Genomic DNA, 22,534 nt, shown 5'->3' on the forward strand with positions numbered 1-22,534 from the left:
ACACCCTCACTTTACAGTTACTGCTGTTGACAGAGTAGTAACAGACAGTTGATTCCAAGTGAGAGACAGTCATGATGTCCATGATGAGGAAATTCAGTCTAATTCAACAATAGCTACAGTCAGCCTGTCATCAATGAGTGTCTCGTACGTGTGTGTGAGCAGCAGGTTCAGATCGGCACCCCCCCACCCCCCTACACTGCCATTGGTTCCTCCCTCCCGCCCCGCCTTCGCCTTCTGCTCTCTGATGCAGGCCACCTTTCCTTTAATAACGCATGATCTCCAGCACCGCCGCCAAGAGGAGACAGACCGCCGAGAGACAGAGACAGGCTGCTACAGTCCGCTGTGATACTGAACCGAGGACAGGCTGCTGCTGCCGATGAGAGCTCTATAGAGACAAGAAAAGCCGAGACACAGACAGCACAGACAGACAGGGCGGACACTTAACACAAGAAGACAGGACTGCAGAAGACAGGATCACTTTATACCGGCAAACACACACACACACTCAGACACACACAACACGCAGCGTGATGTTGTGGGATCAATGAGCGTGCGGAGAGACACCGGTGCGTAAAGTTGCTGTGAACAGTACCGCCGTGGTTCTGCTTGGATCTGTGTGTTCCTGCGTGGATCTTTACAGCGCACCGTGTCTTTGTGTGTGGATGGTGAGGAGCAGCCGGGAGACGCTGGACGGATCCCTGTGAACGTGCCACATGCGCGTGGAAGATATGGATTTGCTTTCGCTATAGCCAAAATTTGCCGCGGTTTTTTAAAATATTCATTTTTCATCTTTTGTACTGTGCGCGTGCTGTTATTACTATTTTTTAAATATTGTGTGATATTTTTTTTAATTCTTAAACGACCGCAGAGATTTCAAGACTTATCGTGCGGAATTACAACCATGAACTGTGTTGTCACTTTGGTACAAATCCTTTTGGCAGCGGTTCTTCACCTATCCACTGTAAAGGTGAGTTAACACTGTTGTTATTAATCATTACACAGGACGTGTGTGTGTGTGATTTCTGTGTCCTCATTTATATAATATTTAATATATTTATTAGGCTACTTAAGTGTTGCACAAAGAAAACAATGTGCTCACATCCTTAATTAACATGCAGGAAAAATGGTGACTAACTGTAATACTGTAATAACACATTGTTGTGTTATTGTATCAGCATTTTTTTCTATTTCTCTTAGTTTTGTCCGTTTTGAAACCTCAATACATGCCCCTTTTTTGTCAAAACCAGACTCTGTTTAAAATTGTGTTAATTTAAGATTTGCTTTAAAGAAGTAAAAAATGGACACGCTTGATATAATACGTATAAAGAGTATATTTTAATCCTCTAAAACAATCATAACATTTTGACATATATTTTGTTCACCGTCAAGAACTTAATTGAGTAAATAATAAAGCTTAAAGTAGGTTTGCAAAGCGTTGGCGCACTAAACCGGACAATAAGTCATAAAAGTTGTGATTTTTATGAAATGAGTGCTTTTTTAATTAGCTCTATGCCGAATTGAATAGTAACTGATGAGACTGCAAAATACTGTCAGCTACTATTAATGCTACACATTTCGGAGAGTGTCCTTTAAATTGCTAAATTTGTGAATGGATCTCTGCCTGGTTCGGTTTTTAAGGTGTAGTTGGAAGTGTGCAGTGAGTTGCCGCAGGCTTCGGTTCTCACGGGGATGTGGAGTGTGTGAAGCTGAGAGCCGGGCTCGCTCCCTGCAGGATGCCCACCTCGCTCCCACACACACACACTCTCTCTCTCTCTCTCTCACACACACACACAGGCGGGCCGAGCCGCTTTCTCACGCAATATCTGCCCCAGTTACAGCAGCAGCCACATAAGGTGAACGCAGACCTCTGAGGGATGCACGCTCGTCACGTCAAGTTTTTACGATCAAAACAAAGGCGGGTTCCTGTAAGACCTTTCAAAATAAAACTGACAATGACTCATTTGAAATGAATGCATGTTTTATAAAAATTATATTTTGCCTTTGAAGAACTTCGCTTCACTATTTCCACATTCAAATGTTGGTCAATTAGTTGTTGGAAAACTACTAGGACCGGGGTTCCCAAACCTTTTCAAGTCCCCCACAATAAGACTCACAATAGACCAGCCTCAAGGAATCTCCTCAGATCAAACTTTTTATCCAGTAGTTTTACTTGCCTATAAATCACAGACAAATGAACAGTTTTGTTTGACTTACAAAAATGTCAAATAGTTCAAATATAATCAGTGTTTAAGCAACAGGCTGCAGTGCTTTAATTTTGAAGGTTGCTCCTCACTGCAGGTTTGTAGCTTGACAGAGCCGCTGCACGTGACTGCATTTTACCAAGCAGAGAGAGAATGAAGAGTAAAACCTGAAACAAGCAGCTTTTTACATTTTGACACCTCTTTATTCTTAATGATCTGAGTGATACTGCTGAACAGTTCAATGAAATATGATCAAAACTGCAATATGGTCAACTGCAGTTTTCAAATAGCGCAGTAATTAGCTATTAAAGTAAAATGTGTGCCAAAATACCATTTTAAACAAAATATCGTCATGCTGCAGAAATGTCCCAGCCTACATCATATTCAAACCATCTGTGTTTGGTACAGATCCCTGTCAAATCACTCCACAATCATTTTAATATTCTTTTCAATGCAAATGAGAATAATGATGCAAGAAATATCATTCATTGTCATCAGACTGGTGATTTAGCCGCCCTGTCCTTTGATGTAATGAGTTGCCTGTAAAATAAAAATAAAAACCTATGATGTGCCTAGTAAAAGTTAATAAGAGGATGATATGATTTGATTTTATGGGTAATAACATTTTTTATAGAGGCAGTGCTGCTTGCTGATGAGATATATTTAACACAATACCTGATGTGCATCTCTTTCAGACTGCCAGTATCAACAAGGGAGTGGACAAGAGTAAAAATGAGGGTAAGTTTGATTTCTAACAGAGCTGTCTGTTTTGAGTACTTCTTCTTTCCCTGTGTGTGCAGGTCAGATGAGCACAGGGCCACCTAGTGGGCATGTGGTGAACATTTCCATCTCCTGTGCTTCAGATTTATTTTGTTTCTTCCCAAAGTTTGAAGCTTTGACTTGTGTTGGGGGTGTTTGTTTCTCAGTATGAGCAGAGGATTGTTTTTCTGTGCCGGGCAGAGTAGAATCAAAGTTCCCAGCGGTGAAAGGTCTGACTGGGGACTTTGGAGTCGCCATAAAAGTAGAGCAGTTTTCAAAACAAGAGTTAACGTGTGAGAAAGGGTGGAAATCAATCAAGGCCTCACAGTTGTTACATTTTTTTTGTGTTTCTCAATCTGTGGTGGAAGAACGCAGGCAGTACACGAGCAGACAGTCAGCCTTGGTTCAATGCCGTCCTCGTGTTTGTTTGACAGTGACAGTGTAGCGTTGAGACCAAGGTTGGAGCTGCTGCTCGGTGATGGATGGAGACACGGATTAGTCACTACAAACAGCATCAGTGGACGGGTTCTGTGGCTGGTGTTGGTGTTTTGAGAGGGGCAGGAAGTCTGCAATCTGCACGCCACTGACCTTCACACGCCCACACTGTCAGAGATCACAGCACCTGTCAGAGGCTGTTATATACACTGAGATAAGACTGTGGCCTGATTAGACCAGGTGGAGAACTGAACTTTTACTGATTGAAGTCCACCTCAGCCATGATGCTTATTCATGGAGATGGAAACCTACAGTACTTTCTGATTTCCCTACCCTGAGTGTCTCTCAGCTCCAAGTCCATTGGTTTCTAATGAAGATCTAAATCTTAAAAAAACTGATAACAAGTTTTATGTCATGACCTTTTAAGAGGTTTTGTAATTTCCCAAAACAGCCAGCCACTGTAGTTTTTATGGAGTTTAGGGTTTTTTTTTAATAACTTCTTTTTCAAGACCTCAGTTCAGTTCTGTCTTTTTGTGTTCAGCAACTGTATAAGTATTGTGTGCAGATTGTTAATAAAATAAAAACTAGTCTTGTATCTAAGTGTAAAATTCTGGTATCGTGGCAACTCTCCCCAGTGTAACTGTGTGGCTCATTGATGTGCTTTTATAAGTTTTTGATCAACGATGGAACTCTGTCACAGAGCAATAAGATTATTCAGGTTTTGATACACAGTACTTGTTAGTAGATACATTCACTCTTGGTTTCAGTCTTGATTTGCTGATGATAAAAGTCTTATAGAGTATCACCAGACTTATAGGATGATGTAAGACCGAGCAAATCTTTGCAACCTTGGTTAGGAGGTAAAACCAGTTGAGTGTGTTGACGTGAGGCCGTTGTCTGCTGACGGTCTTGTGAACATAATCCACCCAGCCAGTGTCTCCAGCTGCTCTCTAGTGTTGGTGTTTTAACTTAACTGCACACGTCTGCTGGCCAGGTCACCCTGGAGACAAAACTGCAGAGTCATTCCTCACAGAGCTGGAATGATCCATGTGGCCACAAGTTTAGTTAAATAAAGTCACATGCGGTGTATTCAGTGTTGATATTTCTGTATCAGATGTCTTACCACTGTGACATGAGAGGATTCAACAGTCTGTAAAGACAAATCGCCTCTTCCTGCCTCAGCTAAAGTAATGTGACTTCCAGTGGACAGGACAGCTGAGACGCTGTGCCAAATTAAATCAGTGAATCCATCTGTGGATTATTAGTAGACTTTTGAAAATGTAATCATTGAGCTAATAGGCACACAGTCAGTGTGTGGCATTAGTCCAGAGGCAGAGCCTGCACAGGGGTGGGCTTCCTGGGTCACATGTCAGAGGTGAACCCTGGCGCCACAGTGCCTCAGGTCACGGCTCTCCTGACTAACCAGGGGTTAGGAGTTAGCTGGGGGTCGCTGGGAACCCACTCTGATGGACTGTGGGATGGATTATTCTGGGAAATACAGAGAGGGTTGTTAGGTCCTTCAGTTCACTGCATTAAGTCTGGAGATTTGTATCTGACATTGGTGTCAACACTCAGTATCAATTCTCTGCTTTCCAGCTGCCTGTGCGTCATTTGTGTTTTTCTGCAGAGGGAATGTCACAAGTTCGCTGCTACATAGTTTATTGCCACACTCCACCTGTAGTAGATGATTTAATTCCAGGGTTAGGTCCTCTATATCAACTTGGTCAGAGTGACATCCATCTTGTGTAGCTGTTTCAGTGTAATTATTGAAATTATTCTTGTAGGCCAACCCTGAAGTTAGCATCGCACAACAGCACAGTCACATGATACAGTGTCACCACCACTAACTGCCTAGTGTTTTGGCCATTTAGCCACTTGTAAGTAACCACCTTATTATTTACTGATGTATTTTCTGTTGTAGAACAAAAGTGAAAATCTCTTCAGCATGTGTTCACCACAGACCTTGTTTCAGACATCTAACCAAAAACACATTCAAAAACTCTGAGGTGAGGGAACTGGAAACTCTTTTTTCCGTGGGATTCATTCCTGCATCAGTCTTAGTGGACTGCGTGTAATTTTAAGTGATCTTGGAAGTTAACTTTTTATACTTTTGGAGTTGCTGGTTTACTGGAAGTTGCTTTTTATGACTCTTAGGCAGTGTGAGGTAAATTTATTTGTTTTTTCCAGGAACAGTTATGATTGTCACTGTCTGGCACAAAAAAGGTCACTGGTGCTGATCAGGCCACAGATCAGATTTTTACATAAAGCTTTTCTAATCACTTACAAAGACCATAAAGATGATCAGTCCTCTCGTCTTTTTTCTTTAGTCATCCTCATCACAGAAGTCATCACCAAGAGTATGTGTCAGCCCAGGGAGATGCTGGTGGACATCTTCCAGGAGTATCCAGAGGACACAGAGCACAACTACATCCCTTCCTGCGTGGTCCTCAAGCGCTGTGGAGGCTGCTGCAATGACGAGGCGATGGAGTGTGTACCCACGGAAACCCGCAATGTCACGTTGCAGGTGAGCTCAGGGGTCATGGAACTGTTCTGCTGAATGTAACTGATAGAAAAAGGTTCTGGTCTGTTACCAAAGCTTTCACAATGTATAATTCAAGAGAACGGCCTGAGCAATTGAAGGCAACATTTGTTGCATTTATGCATAAAAATTCATTCGTGACCATGCAAGCTTTAGTATTACAAAATCATTTCAACACAAGGACCAATTTCTAGCTTTTTCCATACCTTTCAACTTCATCTCATGGCCTTTATCTCCATTAAAACTGAGCAATCTCCTTCCACCACTGAAGACCATGAAACAGGGGTTGAGAATTCCAAAAAAAAACAGTAAAATTGAGAACACAAATGAGTAGCAGGTAGGATTAGGGTTAGGGTTAGTCACTCTTTGTAATTCTTCAGACATGAGTTCTAAAAAGAGGTTTTCCAGCCAAGGCTTTGTTTTGTGCATGTCTGGATTTTGTTAGAGACACGCAGCCAGAAGCAGAGCAGAGAAAGTGAAATGGCAAGGCATGGCATCTCAGATATGTTGTTTACTCCGGCGCACTGTGTTTACAGACATGTCTGTGTGGTCAAAGCCTCTCCTGGCCTGCTGTTTGGAATGGATGCCGGCTGCAGAAGTATAGGACATAAAGTAACACAGACAGGTCACGTCTACGTTACAAAGCGGTCAGGGCTGCGGTGTTCAGACTATGGCTCACAAAAAGTCATGTTGATGTTCTAATTTAAACCTTGTTCTGTTTTGTCCTCTGTGTCTCCTCAAGGTAATGCGGGTCAGACAAATGGTAACGCAACATACTGTTCACCTAAGTTTCACAGAGCATCAACAATGTGAATGCAGGTAAGAGACTGAAGACCTCACATTGTTTCACATACAGTGGCAGTGATAATGCAAAACTCTAAATCATTTTGCTCTTTTTGATTTCAGAGTAAAGCCAGGCATTCAAGCAAAGAAAGAATAGTAAGTACGTGTTTTTTTCTGTCTTATCTGTCTAAATGATGGGGGTGGGGGCTTTACCGTGTCAATGTGGGGTCACATTTGACCGTTTGTATTTGGATTTGTATTTAGACCTGAGAATAACCAAAGTTCTCAACAGACATGTCCAAAGACAACAGGGACAGGGCTGTAACAAAACCAAAAAGTCAGGGTGCAATAATATCTCAATAAATAGTTCACAATACGATATTTATTTCAATATTACAAAAAAACAATGACCACCTGAAAAGACGTCCTTTATTCAACAATAAATCTGCCCAGCTGCTGTTTAGGAGAAGCAAGCAGCAGGACACAACTCGGTATGACGTAATAGAGCAACAGGTCTGTCGTTTTTTTCCAATGAAGATTTGTTTGTTTCCCTGCATTAAAGCAGGAATAAATAACAACAAAACATCAATATCAGCATCGGCTATCGACCAAATCTTTACCTTAAACACTGGCCCAGAATTTCTCAGTCAGTGCAACCCAATAATTTGGGATATAACAATACACTGAATATCGTGATATTACAATAAAAAAATTCTCAGTATTGTACCGGACCTTAAAATTAAGTTAATTTTATCTGAACAAAAAACGGTGTCCATATCAGATTTATTATTTAAGGAAATTAATTAAAAAGATTTCTTTGTTTTTTAGTATTGCGATAACTATCGTCTTTTTTTATCATGGTATTATTGTACCATCGAGTTCTTGGCATCATTACATCCTTACTGCTAAGGAGTCAAAAGTGGAAAAATTGAAATTTATATCAGAAACTATTTGATCAAATAGTAAGAAACCAAAGATTACTAGTTTCACATTTGATACCAGTTTTCAGTTTTTGACAATTGTGATACACAGAGCAACAGAATCATTTTGGTCGGTGCCAAAAAAGTATTATCTCACTAGCCAGTGCTAACTTTATTAACTTTAGTTGATATGCACAGATTTACAAATGATATGACAAGTGTGCCATGGTGTTTGGTGTAGGTGCTGAAGGTACAGAGCCAGGCCTATCTTCCACCTATCTTTACAGAGCTCTCACACTTTGAGCATGCTCTTTTTATGGTGGCCGGTTTAGTGCTTTATGGTGTAGCAGTAACAGTGTGAGTGATTGAGGCGTTGCCGGCTGGCTTCAGACCACCCGCTGCTGTCTGCACTCTGACTCCAGTTGCACAAACCTGACCCTCGGCCCTCGGCTGCTTCCCCCGCTCTAATCATAGCAACAGGTGTCATGTAGTTAACCTATTTTTATTTTTAGTGGTGTAAATAGAGGATGAGCTCGGAGACGAGCTGAGGTGTCATCGTTGGTCGGGAGAACTCGCTCGCTAGTCACATAGAGTAGGCTGTGTGTGTGTGTGTTTGACGTGTGCGTGTGTGTGTGGTTTGTGTGTTTGTCCTGAGGCCTCTCAGTGGTGGGTCAGGTTGTTTAATTGGATGAGAGGAGTGCGTGTGTGCCGAGCTGTGCCGAGCTGTGCCGACCTGAGCCTCGGCGTGTTAAAAGGTGATGGATCGGTGGAGGACAGATGAGATCATGTTAGCTAAGTCCGAGCACTTGTCATTGAGCTGAGCTTCGTCCAGCCTTGTTAAATGTCTGCCTGTCACTGTGCACGTAGGCAGCAGAGTTCACCCTGCGGCAGGGTGGAGCGGAGATGCTATAAAGAGGATGTGATCATTCACGACACACCTTGCTCAGTCCTGTCCTCTAGATCAATATCCAGTCCTGCTAATGAGGACACTAGATTACAGCCAATATTCTGTCGGGTGATTACATCCTGTTTGACTTTATCAACTATTGATTGAATCCTGCGTGACTGTGACTGCATCAGCTCAGGTGGCTCTTCTCCGTCTCCTGCCTCCCCCTCCGTTTCTCACAGTTAAAGGACAAAAGCTAGAGCAGGACTGTTGAGACCTGGACCTGTGCTGCAGTGTGTGGCAATGTGTAAAAATTTTCCAACCAGCCACAATAGCAACAACTGGCAACTGCAGATATATATAGTTTACTGTTTGCTATGTCCAATAAATGAAATAAACTCACAAAATGTCAAAAAAAATGGCACACCATCTGAATTTAAGTTTCTTTCTGTCTTCTACAGAACTAAAATGAGCTTAATTGCCTCATTGACTCATAGTAAAACAAAATTCAATTCAATTCAGTTCAATTTTTTAAGACCCAGCATTTCCCACCATGAGCAAGCACTTAAGCGACAGTGGTGAGGAAGAACAGGCAGACACTTAAAGAAAAACCAGGTCATAAAAATGCTAAGACATATCAATACCGTCCTGGTTCAACTTTATACTGTTGCAACAATCATCAGCTCTGGTTTGGTGGAAAAAAATCCTCTGTTCACAGAGTTAGATGTGAAAATATTCTGGTTTTACGGGCTGTTTTCCTCTCACTTGTTCTTCTGCTCAGCGGGCGTCTACTGTGTCGCTAAAGAAGAGTCTGTCAGAGGCAGGTCATTAAATCAGGAAAAACATGACACAGATTGCTCCCCCCGAAACAGCGGTGGATCCAGTATTGGTTGACAGATATCTCAGATATTCGTCCAATCATCCAACCCTGATCAGCGAGGGATCTGTCTTGATAGTTGATACCAAAGAACATGGTATTAGGGTTGGGGGATGTCTACCAAATTGGCACAATTTCTGTCAAAATAATCGCAGTATGCCTTTTTTCTATAATAATAATAATTAGAATAATGCTCTTTTAAATCACAATTTTACAACAGTAGAAGTCTCAATGGTCAATCCATCGGTGATAGATGACAGCATCATCTCTTGGCCAAATTCTACTTCCACATTAGCCTTTTGTTCACAGGTCCCATTTGTTACCTGTGCTTTTTCTATATCTGCAACAATATTTAGTCCTTTTCCGTGGCAGTGAAGTGAAGCTGCTGCAGCATTTGTCCTGTTATCTCAGTGAGGACTGGTTATCATTAAGGCTGTCTGCTGGGCTGCTCTGATAAGTGCCTGCTGCTTCTACTTTCTGTTGCTGTCTGTCTGTCGGCTTTAATCTGCTGCCATGTTTCCCTTTGTTTCAGATGATAGATGGTCACAGCGGCTACAGTCCTGCTGACTCGTGGTGTGTTTGCTTTAGTTTGAGATCACTGCGACCTTGGGTGGTTCACTGATAGGTTCTGCTTTGGGTAGCTTTTCTCTTGTTTTCATACAGGAGGTCTGGAAGGTCATGCAGAATTGATCCGGATGCTGTGCAAAGCAAAATCAGTACTATGAGACAAAGCATAGGTGTTTGTTGCCCCTTCAAAACTACCCTTATATATCTGTCTCTGTCCTTGTTGCGTCTCTGCTGTGACCTTCTATCTCATAAGCCGGGCAGTGCAACAGATACTGCAACAGCTATAGTGTCTACCTCAACTTCAAAATATTACATGTTCATTTTTCATCTTTATGTGCCTCCTGTGGGCAGCTGTGCTTTCCTCAGTCACACTGCAGCACCTCAGCTGAAAGTGCTGGGAGGGGCTTCACTTCAGCTTCTGCACTGATGATGCATTTGACAGATCCTTAAAAGTTTTGCTCTGCTGTTGTCAAAAATGTCCTTTACTCCTGACAAACAAATACTGTCACGTAAATGTCAATATTTCATTTGTACTATTACATCTCAGTTTTATGTAGTAAGCTGAGATTGAACCCAGTGCATTAATGACTTTCAACATGAACTGGACTGCAAATCAGTTGAAACAGTTTGTTGACACCTGTAGTGTGGGATGGTGGTGAAGGTTCATTGATTTTCAGAAGGTGTTTGATTGTTCGTTTAGTATAAAGTGGTCAGTATGGTGATTTACACAAATGCAGCCTCAAACATACGAGGAGTGTGTGGCCCTGTGTCACTCCTGGAGCAGATCACACCGAGCTTTAATTATACGGGGGCCAAAGGGCACGAGGATGCCAGAGTTGCTGGATTAGTCTAATAGCTGAAACTTCAAATCTGAACTACAAATCCTGTCCTGTGTGTAAACAAATGCACATATTGTCTTAGTGAGGGGTGGGCTGGGGGTGGGGGTGGAACAGGGGGTGTTGCATGAGTGTCTGTGTCTGGCCTTTCTGCAGAATTCGCTCTATAGCTTAGATCTCTCTCTCTCTGTCTCTCCCTTTTTGCTTCCCTTGCAGCCACTGTGCGCCTTGCTCAGAGAGAAGAAAGCGCTTGTTTGTGCAGGACCCTCTCACCTGTAAATGCTCCTGCAAATACACACAATTAGACTGCAAGTCCAGGCAACTTGAGTTAAACGAAAGAACTTGCAGGTTTGTTTACCATGCATACTGTACACGATAAACAACACGCCTTCAAACCCCTTCTTTTTTTTCCTCCCCATCTCTCCACCCATCTCTGTGCAGATGGATGTCCTGCCGAGAAATGCATGCTTCTCCCTGCTTTTTGATGTTGTGTTGGTGTTTCTGTGTAGATGGGAATGTGGCAGTTCCGTGCTTCTCTGTGCTCGCCTTGTCTCTTGTCAGATGCAACAGTCTCATCAGATTTAAGTGTCGCTGATGTCTTGAGATTACCACCGAAATCTTGTTTTAATCTAAGATGCTACACATAACTGCTTGCATGACAGTGTTTTTTAGCTCATTGTAAAGAGTTGGTAAGCCTTAGAAACACCCAGACACACATTTGTTTATCTCCTCTATCATCATCACGCTGTTGTTGAAGGAAAACATTTTATCTCAAAGATGTTTTCTGTGAAATAAGAATGTTTTTTCTTAGTTCAACAAGTGACCTTGTGTTAGCTGAGGACTAAAGGCATTATATAAAGGCTTTTGAAAGGGTTTCATGAGCCTAAGAGGATTTAAAATTGCCCTGGCCAGTGGAGGAGCATGTAAACATTGAAAGGGTTGATTCAACCATATTTTCTCATTTACCTCTGCTGGTTTCTGGCTTCACAGACAGGTTTGGTTTTATTTGTCCAGGTTTTAAGATATCCACTTACTGATGCACTAATAAAGTGCAGGTAAATGCAGTTTGATTTGCTCAAAACTACCACCTAAAACAACATCGGCAACAATCCACAGACTTCATTGAGAACAGTTTCCATTAGTCAGGTTTCTCTCAAATGAATTGCAAATTTTCACTAAATTTCGAGTAAATCAGCAAAAGAAAGTGTGAGTAAATGTATATTATCCAGTATATTATTTCGGGAAGGGCACAACAAGATAATTCATAATTAAAGGAGCTCCAGTGGAACCTCACTCAGTGAAAAACAGTGTAGGAAACAGGATGAAAATATGACACTTGTGTTTGTTCCAGATGTTAGGGGCCTTTCGTCTTTTGTGTGCACCTTCATTCTTTTAAATTTAGATGTACGACAAATGAGTTTAAAACCAAAAGCTGTGGTACATATTTGTTGAAAAAGTTCTGCTACGAGGTGGAAAAATCCCACGCATAAATCTTTTTTGAATGCAGCATGTGCACTGGTACTAGTTGTAACAATTAACCGTTGTGCTGGTTAGTATGTCATCATGCTCACCAGGGTCACCCTAAATGAGTATAATCAGCTGATTGCTTAATAACAGCAGGTGCAACAGTCGTGCAACCTTTCTAAAACTTTTTGCAAGGCCAGATACCACCAGTAGGAACTGAAAACACATGCCAGAACGTATTTATCTACTATGTCTCTAGATATATTTCATTTTGTTTCCATAAGCAACAAGTCAAAAATAGCCCTGATGCTTTCCATGATCATACATGGTGACAAAGTCTGCAAGGGACTGAATACAGGGGCAGTGTTCATGCTGCTTGCATGTCACATTCACTGGCTCTTACTTATGTGTGTTTTCATGAGTAGAAACAGTAGAATACTAATGAGTGGAGTTGAACTCATCACTCTGACTGTGTGCAGCTCGTAGCCAAATAGAGTGGTCCTGGGACCACTGCCTCTAGTTAACAAGGCTGTGTTTCAAGACCTCTCCTGACCCAGCCACTTCCATGACCTCTGACCCCGGAGGGACCCCCCACACTGCTGTGGATTTAGAGAGCCACACACTTCTGGGTGGAGTGACCACTGAAATGATTCCAATTGGCTGCTCGGTGTTCAGGAGACAGAGTGGAGGGGACCTAAGGGTGGGGGGTCTCTGCAGCTAGTGTTGGGTGCCTGTTCACCCCCACCATTCCATCCCACCCTGCCCCCAGTACCAGCTATAACCCTGCCCCCTGAACCCTAAACTACCACAGTTGTAGTGACGCAGAGGTTAAATCCAGTGTTCATGATTCACTTGGTTTCAAAGACCGAATCTTTGATACACAGCAGAAGAATCAGGAGGCGGAAACTGACCCAGACCATCCACCCCCCCCAACCCCCAACCTACTTCACTGTCCACTTCTGCTTCCTGTCCTAAATAATCCCATTGTTGCATGGAACAGTTATAAACCAGTTTGCTGCCGGTGACTTAACCAGATTTTCTTCTTGTCCTCCACAGATGTGACAAACCGAGGAGATGAGATGAGACCAGCAACACTGTTATGAAGGAATTCTTTTCTTGGCACAGCACTTTGAAACCTGAGGATGCATTCCCTGCAAGGACACGAAACGACAACGCAAGACAGGACATTCTGGACGCAGATCTTGCCACAGTCTGTTTTCCGCCTAAAGATATTAATATATATGTACATATACTATAAGTACATCGACAATGTGTATTGCTGCTACATAAAAAGACTATTTAAAGCAAAACGAATGCGCCACCGGCGTTGAATGGGAAAAGTTTCAGTGGTGTTCTGCTTGTTATGGGTAGAACTAGTAGAAGAAATCTTTTATTTTATGTAACACTTCACTGGATGCTGGTCTGCTGTGGATATGAATATCTTAAATATTTCTTAGCAAGAGAAACTGTGCCGCAGAAGCCGAGCTCGCCTCCAAACTCTGACAGAAGAGTCTTAGAGGAGACAGAGGGATGGAGGCGGAGGCGGAGAAACGCCATGTTGTACTTGAACTGAACGAACGGCAGGTCCAAGAACCTCTGTGACATGATGTGAAGTTTTGCTTCCGCTGTACGGACTGACTCAGAAATAATCTCTCAGAGGGGACTGTGGACGCAGGTTACGTACCGTGGTGACAGATAATGTGAAGATGAACTTCTTCCCTCAAGGGAAGGGTTACACGACAGTGGCAAGAACTGGACGACGGTGAAGTTTTGCCGAGTAGAATGATGTTGGGTTAGGGCCTGTCCCTAAGTGTGGGCAAGACTTTAAGGACAAGAGTCAGGGTTAAAGGTAACAAACCACTACCTGTTTCTGGTCCTTCATGTAACCCTTCCCTGGTGGGAAAACAGACTTGTCTTTCTTTTTTGTGCACAGAGTTTATTATTTACATTTTGAGGTATTGTGTTCCTTTCATAAAATGTCTTGAGACCAGGCTGTCTAAAGGGATATTACTGTAGGTATATACGGAGACAAGAAGTATCTAAATGAGCTGATCATGGATCCGATCAGCACCTCACTGTAGAAATCCATGACCTTCCTTATTTCCTTATTTAATGGCTTTGTGTGTGTTCCAAAGAACTGGTCAGGCATCAACAGAGCAGTTTATCATCAACGATCTGTATATACTTACTAGATATCCCTTTGTCTAGTACACTACATCTAATTTATAGAATATGTTCAGTATTCTGCATTCTGATATTTATATGCAGTGTTATGTTTATTTTTGTTTGTACTCCTCAACTGTCTTCAATCAGTCCAGAGATTGAACGGAGATCACATATGACTGTAGACTCCTTTTTTTATCGTGGGAAAAAGGACTGAAAGACAAAGCTTTGACATTCCTGATTTAAACTAAAGCTGTGTTTCTCACCAGCCGGAGGGGGATCATGGTGGGCCTGTTGACCGATAGAAACCCCGAGCAACATGTGCATGTATGATGCGCCAACACAGGTGTTTTTCATTTTGGACTGGGGTGGTGGACATGTGGTTTTGCACTTGTGGGCCCGAAGACACGTCATATGGAGGACTGAAGGAGTCTCGTTGCTGCTGCTCAGCTCGGACCTAATTTAGTGAAGACTGTCCAATCAGACTGAGGTTTCTAGTCTGGGGGCGGTGAACTGGCACAGTGTTTTCTCTGACTTTAACCCAGGCACTATCACAACGACCTCTCAGTATTCATGACCGTCAGACAATAACACATGGACAGGAATCAGTCCTGCTCAAATGAGCAAGTTTTATCCCTTAAATTTAAAATTCTAAAAAGAGACCCAAACAGTCCTGGAAAACGATTTAAAGGGATGTCAAAAGTAACACTACATCGATAGCTAAAGCCCTCAGAGCAGTGAAGTCAAAGAGCAAACAAGGAGTGCTGAAACACCGCCCAATGTAAACAGTGACTGTAGACAGAACAAAGACAAGAGAAATTAATCACTTAATGATATTCAGTTGAGAGAATTAAGTCGAGACGACGTTTTATATGTCTATGTCACTCGTGGAACACGCCAACCTCCCTGTGATTATAGTTTTTCTTAAATGTTGTGGCAACTCCAACAGATGGAAGATCTGACGGAGTTGACGTCTTACAGAGTTGACAAAATGTTACATTTTTTTTTTATCTCACAGCATAGTTGTACTGAACAGCCATTTTACTTTTTAAAGTTGCTTAAAGTTCCGTTTTGATTTAGAAGGGCTACAGAGTTGACACGTTACAGTTGAGACACATCTGATAGAAATATTATTTAATGAATTAGTTGAAAAATAGAAAGTTTACCAGTGTTTGAACAGTATTCCCGCCTTTTTTAAACCAGGAAGTGAGACAGGGGTCCGTAGAGTATAACTAACTTTTTTTTATGTTGACAGAAACCTGTGACACAACCTTAAAGGGCCAGCATTTTCCTAAAAATACCTTTGTTATCATCAGGTATTGTTAGTTTTAGATGTTTAAATCGAAGTTGTGAATTTTTGTGTGGGACAGAACAAGTTCAGTTATGTAAAAAAAAGTAGGGCAAACCAGACTTTTCATAAATTAAATTAATTATTTAATTAAAATCTTTAAAGAATATGTTTTCACCAGAAAATTGGAATTAGAGTTTTTGATCTGTCCCACATGTACACCCATGCTGATATGGAGTGTTGTGGCTGTAATAGGCCAGTATTGGCTCTAAAATGAAATCAGGGCACATCTACACCAAAACACTCCTCCCTCCTCGAAATGACCAGACCACAACAACCTGTAACTTCAGTTCATGTTGCAACGACAACACTGACACTCACTTGAAGGAATCAGTGACTAATTTGTGTGCACAAATTATTCATTCATTCACTGACTTTAATTGTCTTTCCTTTGTCTGTACAATATTATACTGACGAGTACCCTGACTTTAGACTCTAGTTTTGAACACTTGTCCTGAGTTAGCTGTACCACTGCTGTTCATGTGACCTGAGCGTCTGTGCCGCCGCCCTCAGACTGGACGCCTGTGAGTGTGTTCACTGAGACGGGCTGCTGCCTCAGTACCTCTCCAGTCCTCTGATGATGACTACATTCTATTTGTATTTAAATGACGGACTTGTTCTTGAGTTTGTACAGCCACACATTTTTAGTATATTTTCACATTAATATATTTATTGGTGCTGTAAAATATTTTACAATATTAATACTCTTTTTGTTGTTTTTAGTGTAACTATTAAAACATATTTATTTTGAAAATACATTGATTTTTCTTATTAAATGTCAACTAGTTTGAAGGTGTATCTTTTCTGTGTGAGTGATGGTGTCACATAAACAGGACATGTCTCTAATCCTTGTAGATCAGTGTCTCCCAAACTTTTGTTCAGGGGACTCACTTTTTAAAAATGACAAGTCATTGCAACTCAATTTAGATCCTAACAATAAGTCTTAAGAAGAGTTCATTTGTGCATAAACATTCCAGACTATTTTTACTGCCGTTTCTGCATCACCTTGTATTATCTTCACACATTTAATGGAACTCATACACATTTTAAATACTTTATAAATCAGAAATAAATTTATTTAGGCTAAATTATTTCCTGTCATCAGGAAAAAAATTAGGACATTTTAGCCTGATTCATACATGAGACAAAATAAGTGCATTTTGGCATATACTTATTTTTAATATTAAATTTTCTTAATTTCTTCTACAGACTTATGTATTTGGTGACCCAAATAAAATCTCCCAACTTCTGGGTCCAGACCCAGCCTTTGGGACTGACTGTTACAGATCATTAACAGACATGATGTGAACTCAACACAGTTTTATAACATCATTTGCAGTAAAGGCTGCAGTGTAAGATGCATTCACTGATACACAATATCTATTGATATAAGGATGCTTGATATGTTTATGAAAAACACCTAACTGGTTAGGAATACATAAATACTTCTCATCTGGACCGACCCTATGGCTTTACCTCAAGTTGTCACCAGGATGAATCAATGCTGGAGGAGACACACAAGTGGTTTCAGCTGCACTACCACTGCTATTATACACTGACTGAAGAAATCTAATTACAAAAGTACCAACTTTTACTCATAACAACGTATTTATATTAATTAGAGCTGCAACTAAGACATAATTTATTATTATTATTATTATTATTATTATTTAATTAATTTATTATTATTTTTTTTTTCAAATGTCTTGTTTTGTCCACAACTCAAAGATATTCAGTTTGCTGTCAGAGAGGAGTAACGAAACTAGAAAATATTCATATTAACAAAGCTGAAATCTGTGAATTTTGACTTCTTCGCTTAAAAAATGTACTCAAACTGATTAATCAATTATCAAAATGTTTGCAGATTAATTTGGTAATTGATTAATAATCGATAATTTGTTGCAGCTCTGCTTTCAGTGACACATTAGAATCTTAGAAGTTGATTACCATTGGATACTCTTGATAAACTATTGTTCCATTAAAGTGATGTTAGAACTTAAAGCCACTGGAAACACAAATCCACAACAGCCTTCTAATGATGTCATTTAGGCTCTTATGTACATATGAGTAAACATCAAAAAGTAGACGTAAGTTAGCTGAGGATTTTGTTCACTTTTCTGATACTGGGTATGAATTGGGTGTAATTACAAAAATTCCCAGAAATTTATTATCATAAAAAACACAGCACAACCTCTCTGCTCTGCCTCTTCTCAGCTCAGCAGCGGGGAGCAGAAGCCTCTAGTCATTTTAACTTGCAGAATATGGGAGTTGCTGGTCCATCACAGCGAGCAACGTTAGGTCAGCGTCAAAGTGACATGTTAAAACAGTAAAGTGACACACAGTGGGCTTCATGCAGCAGCATTCTCTTAAATGGTCTCTCATATTTTCTCATGATTTTCTGTTCAAAGAAAATATTAGAGACTCCAAATGCACCAAACAGCGAGATGAATGATGAATCCCACTCAATCATAAACTGGAGGGGCGTGGCATATTGTTTGTTATTAGCATAGATAAAACCCTCTAAACACTATATAAGGACAGGCATTGTGCCGTGACCAAGAACTGGAGAGACACCATGACACAAAGCTGTAAGAGAAGAACTTCAGCACAAGACTTTTAGTGAATTTACTTTTATAGATGTCTTCAAATGGCTTGTTTTAGCTGACCAACAGTGTAAAACCCCTCAACTATTGAACATAAGATGATATAAAATAGATAAAAGCTGCAAAAATACATATATGTATAAATCATTATTAATATTAAAGATGACGTCTTTAAATGTTCACAGTTAAAAGTGCCCTTACTTCAACCACACTTAAAATAATTCAAACTGTTCCTTTAAATGCATTGAACTTTGTGCCAATCAATCTCACCGATGAAAAGATATTTTGCTGAATAAGCGAAAGTTTTGATCTTATGATGGTTAAAATAAGGAGGTGCTGTTCCATTCTAAAGCTGTCAAGACATTTCACTTTAAATCAAAAGGCTTCAACCTCTGGTGATCATGATCATCTGTGTAACATCTGTACAACATCTGTACAAAACTGCCATCCATGCAGCCATGTCTTCATCCTTCTGACTGGAGCACAAAATTGACAGAACACACACTCAGTTGACACACATGATTATCACACAGCTGCCAAATGATGCCAACAATGATTTAACACAGCATTTTTTAAAATTGGGGTCAAGACTCAATCTGGGTCACAGACCTGTTTTTATTGGGTCAGTGAGGCTTTGCTCAGACTGCAGGCAAATCAGATTTGTTTCTTAGATCAGATCTTGAAGACAGACTGTCTGCACTGTTATGTGTGAGTGATCAGATCGGATTTCTGTGTCCAGACATCCCCAGTCTGCACGGGTTGCTGTGGTAACGACGTAGGTGTCAGTAACTATGTTCGCTGGCTTTCCAATGCAAATTCATGAGAAATGGAGAGAGACTGTACAGAAACCTCCACCCATGTGATAACAGGGGATTCATTCCAGCGTCTGCAGAGACTGTTGTTCTCTGGGTTCTTCATTTCGCTCTGCTAGTAGCATCGGCTGCTCTGATGCACTTCTGTCGCTCTGGATTTGATGTCGTCATTGTGTATCACATTGCAAGAGACACAAAAGGCTCTTTGAAATTCAATTTGAGGAACCAGAACATTTAGACTGAGATTAGGAATGGGTATTGTCAGGATTTTATTGGTAATGTTATTGAAACTGCTCATCTATATATCGATACTATTCACCAAAATTTGGTGCAAAAAATAAAGACATGACATGAATATATGTGGAAAGCCAGTTATTTTATTTTATTTATTTATTTACTTTTTGCTGTTGTATGTATGTATACAATGTTCTATAAGTACCGGTGGCAGGATTGTTTGTCCAGGAGGAATCAGTACCAGTTAGTGGCTTGGATCGAATTTGCAAAAATGGCATTTGATGTGTTTATTTGCTGCCAGACTTTCTAAAATGAATCTGGATAAGAATCTGATTATGACAAAAAAAAAAAAAGCAGATTTGGGATGGCAGTCTGGGCATGTCCAACTGGCAGAGTAAAATGAATACAGCATTTCTGAAAGGGATAGTTCACCCAAAAATGAAAATTCAGTCTTTATCTACTCACCCCATGACAATTTAAGGTCAGGTTTAGGTTTTTTTTAGTCCACAGAACACTGCTCGAGTGTCACAGGAAAATCTCCCAAACAATGAAAGTGAATGGTGACCAGTTTTCAAACGTAAAACACAACTGGAAAAAATAAATAAATAAAATGCAATCCAGGTCTCCTAAAGTCCTGACATGCTGTTTGCACACCGTCACACACAGTTCAGATAGTGTACATGTGCATGTGTGGCTCCACGCTAAACTATGAAATGCACAAAACTCTTAGAGGTGAGTGTGAGCACTGAGCAGACAGAGTTGGGAGAGAGAGACACAAACCATAAATAAACATCAAGAAAAAAGTAACTAATACTCAATTTTGAGATGAATACTTTGTACTTTAGTATTTTTCTAACACCAGTACTTTTACTGGTAATTGAGTAATATTTTAGTAATGTATATAACAGTACTTGTACTTGAGTACAGATTTTCAGTACTCTTTCCACCACTGGTGAAAACCATAAACCAGAGCTAAAATAACTATTAGTCTACCAACATAAACCAGCATGTTCTGAACAGACACATTTCAAGCACTGACAAAAAGTAAAACTTGCACTTTGGAACATAAAACAGCTGCTTGGTCCAGGCATGATGGGAAATGTGGACTGTCACTATAACATTTTATCACGAAGCCTTTAAGTTACTGCAAACTCAACTTCCTGTATCTGTTTCAAATTAAAAGCCCGCTAGCCTGTCAGTGGACAGTCCAAGTTGAGGTGTTGAGAAACTTTACACTTTAAATTCATTGTTTGTTATGTTCTTTATCAGTTTTGTGGATGCTCTGGCAGTTCATGATGTGGTTTTGTAAGTTTGGGTCCAGATTCATTTGGATCTCTTTTTCCGTTGCACATTTTTTACCATCAGACAATGTGATTGTACCGGCTCCATTTCAAGTTTCCACCCTCACTTAATCTTTCCACTCACTACATCGGAGGAATCATGGGAGAATGTGTCAATTAAAAGGTGCAATTGGGCTGATCTTTTGGGAAAATCATCAAAGACTAAATTATTATAATTCTTCTAATTCCCATTATTTTTATCAGTGATGATCCATTCTGAGCGACACAATTCTTTGGCGGTCCATCTGGTTCCTGTCTAATTCTCAGATGCTTGGTGGGGAGGACTTGTTAGTTTTGGCTGTGAAGCAGCTCGTGCGGTGCAGTTATCCAGCCCATCGTGGATTACTGAACTCCTCATTCAGAGCCAGATGAATGAGATTAGTTTATGGTGACTCACTGAGACGGATCAAATGAATGAATGAGAGGTTTCCCTGCAGTTTTACACAGCTGTTGTTATTGTGGTCTGGATAACAGATAAAGACTTCCTCATACGTGTAAAGAGGAATTTAATTGTGTTGTCGCTTCCACAGAAAATGGACTCCAGTCCCAGTGAACGCTGCGGTCTACTGGGTAAATATGCACAACACAGAATTTCACTGTATTTTCAGAGATAGTTTTAAGTCTTTCCTTGCTTTGATTCATGCTTGGATGGAGACTCAACAAGTCCTGAACTTTTTTGTTCCTGTAATTTTTTAAATTCCCTTTCTTTTTCTTTTTTTTTCTTTTATTAACAATATATAGCACTCATTCTTGAGAATTTGGGCAAAAATATATATTTTTAAAAGATCAAACTCTTGACTCTTAAACTTTGTAACAGGCAAATCTCCCAGTGATGATTTTTTAAATTAAATGTAGTCATCAAAAATCTAACAGTTGACAAAATATTACATTTTTTTCATTTCACAGCATAGTCATAGTGAGCAGCCATTTTATTTTTTAAAGTTACTCAGAGTTCTCTTGATGCTAATCAGAATACACCTTTTCAAACATATTATGTAATTAATTTCTTTTTTAAACCAGGAAGTGAGACAGGGGTCCTTAGGGTATATCTAAACCCTTCTATGCCTGAATAAATAATGTTTTTGTAAAAAACACAACACAACAAAGGCCAACATTTCATTAAAAATCTATTTTAAAACAAAATTATATAATAATAATAATAATAATAATAATAATAATAATAATAATAATAATAAACATTTATACCTATGCGTAATGTTAGTATTAAATTTTGAAAGTTTTTCTTTTGGTTGGACATGATTTTTCCCAATTCTTACAAAATCCTAAATTTAAAAAAAATATATATCTGACAAATCATTTGAAGGAAATTTGAATAATTTGAATTTACTGTCAGGTAAACTCTGGCTCTGGCTTAAGGTTTAAGAACTTGTGAACTTTGTTCCTGCTGCTCACTGACAGCTGACTGGAAAACATGTGAGAGTTCCTGTAACATGAACTCCTGAGTCAGGAGCCATAAAGACAACGTGGGAGCGCTTTGCCACCTCTGAGGTAGCACTTTCACAAAAGATTAGGAATTAATGTCATACACAAGTGTTAAGGCACTTCAGCAGAGCAGATTTGAAGCAGAACTAAGAGCTGGTAAGAGTGCTGAGTCCCTGTGCTGCTAAATACTCTGAAGAATGCTGCAAATGATTTGATCTGTGATTAAAGGGGAATTTTAAAAAAATCTGTCCAACTTTGCCCTCACATTACCCAGCAGAGTGAGTGTGGCTGGACTTTCAACCGCTCCTTCACTAATGCCACGGT

At 40.2% G+C, this 22,534-nt stretch overlaps 1 protein-coding gene across 1 annotated transcript; it reads left to right on the forward strand.

Annotated features, from left to right (window-relative positions):
- Window positions 1-578: 578 nt before the first annotated feature.
- On the forward strand, window positions 579-14,602 carry vegfaa (vascular endothelial growth factor Aa). The gene is made up of 7 exons (XM_084725998.1): window positions 579-967; window positions 2,897-2,939; window positions 5,723-5,919; window positions 6,677-6,753; window positions 6,841-6,873; window positions 11,020-11,151; window positions 13,324-14,602. The coding sequence occupies exons 1-7, from the start codon at window positions 902-904 to the stop codon at window positions 13,343-13,345; spliced, it is 570 nt and encodes a 189-aa protein (XP_084582124.1). The 5' UTR covers window positions 579-901; the 3' UTR covers window positions 13,346-14,602.
- Window positions 14,603-22,534: the final 7,932 nt, after the last annotated feature.

Source organism: Lutjanus erythropterus, chromosome 9, assembly GCF_056507025.1.
Source record: "Lutjanus erythropterus isolate fLutEry1 chromosome 9, fLutEry1.hap2, whole genome shotgun sequence".
NCBI classification, from domain to species: domain Eukaryota; kingdom Metazoa; phylum Chordata; class Actinopteri; order Lutjaniformes; family Lutjanidae; genus Lutjanus; species Lutjanus erythropterus.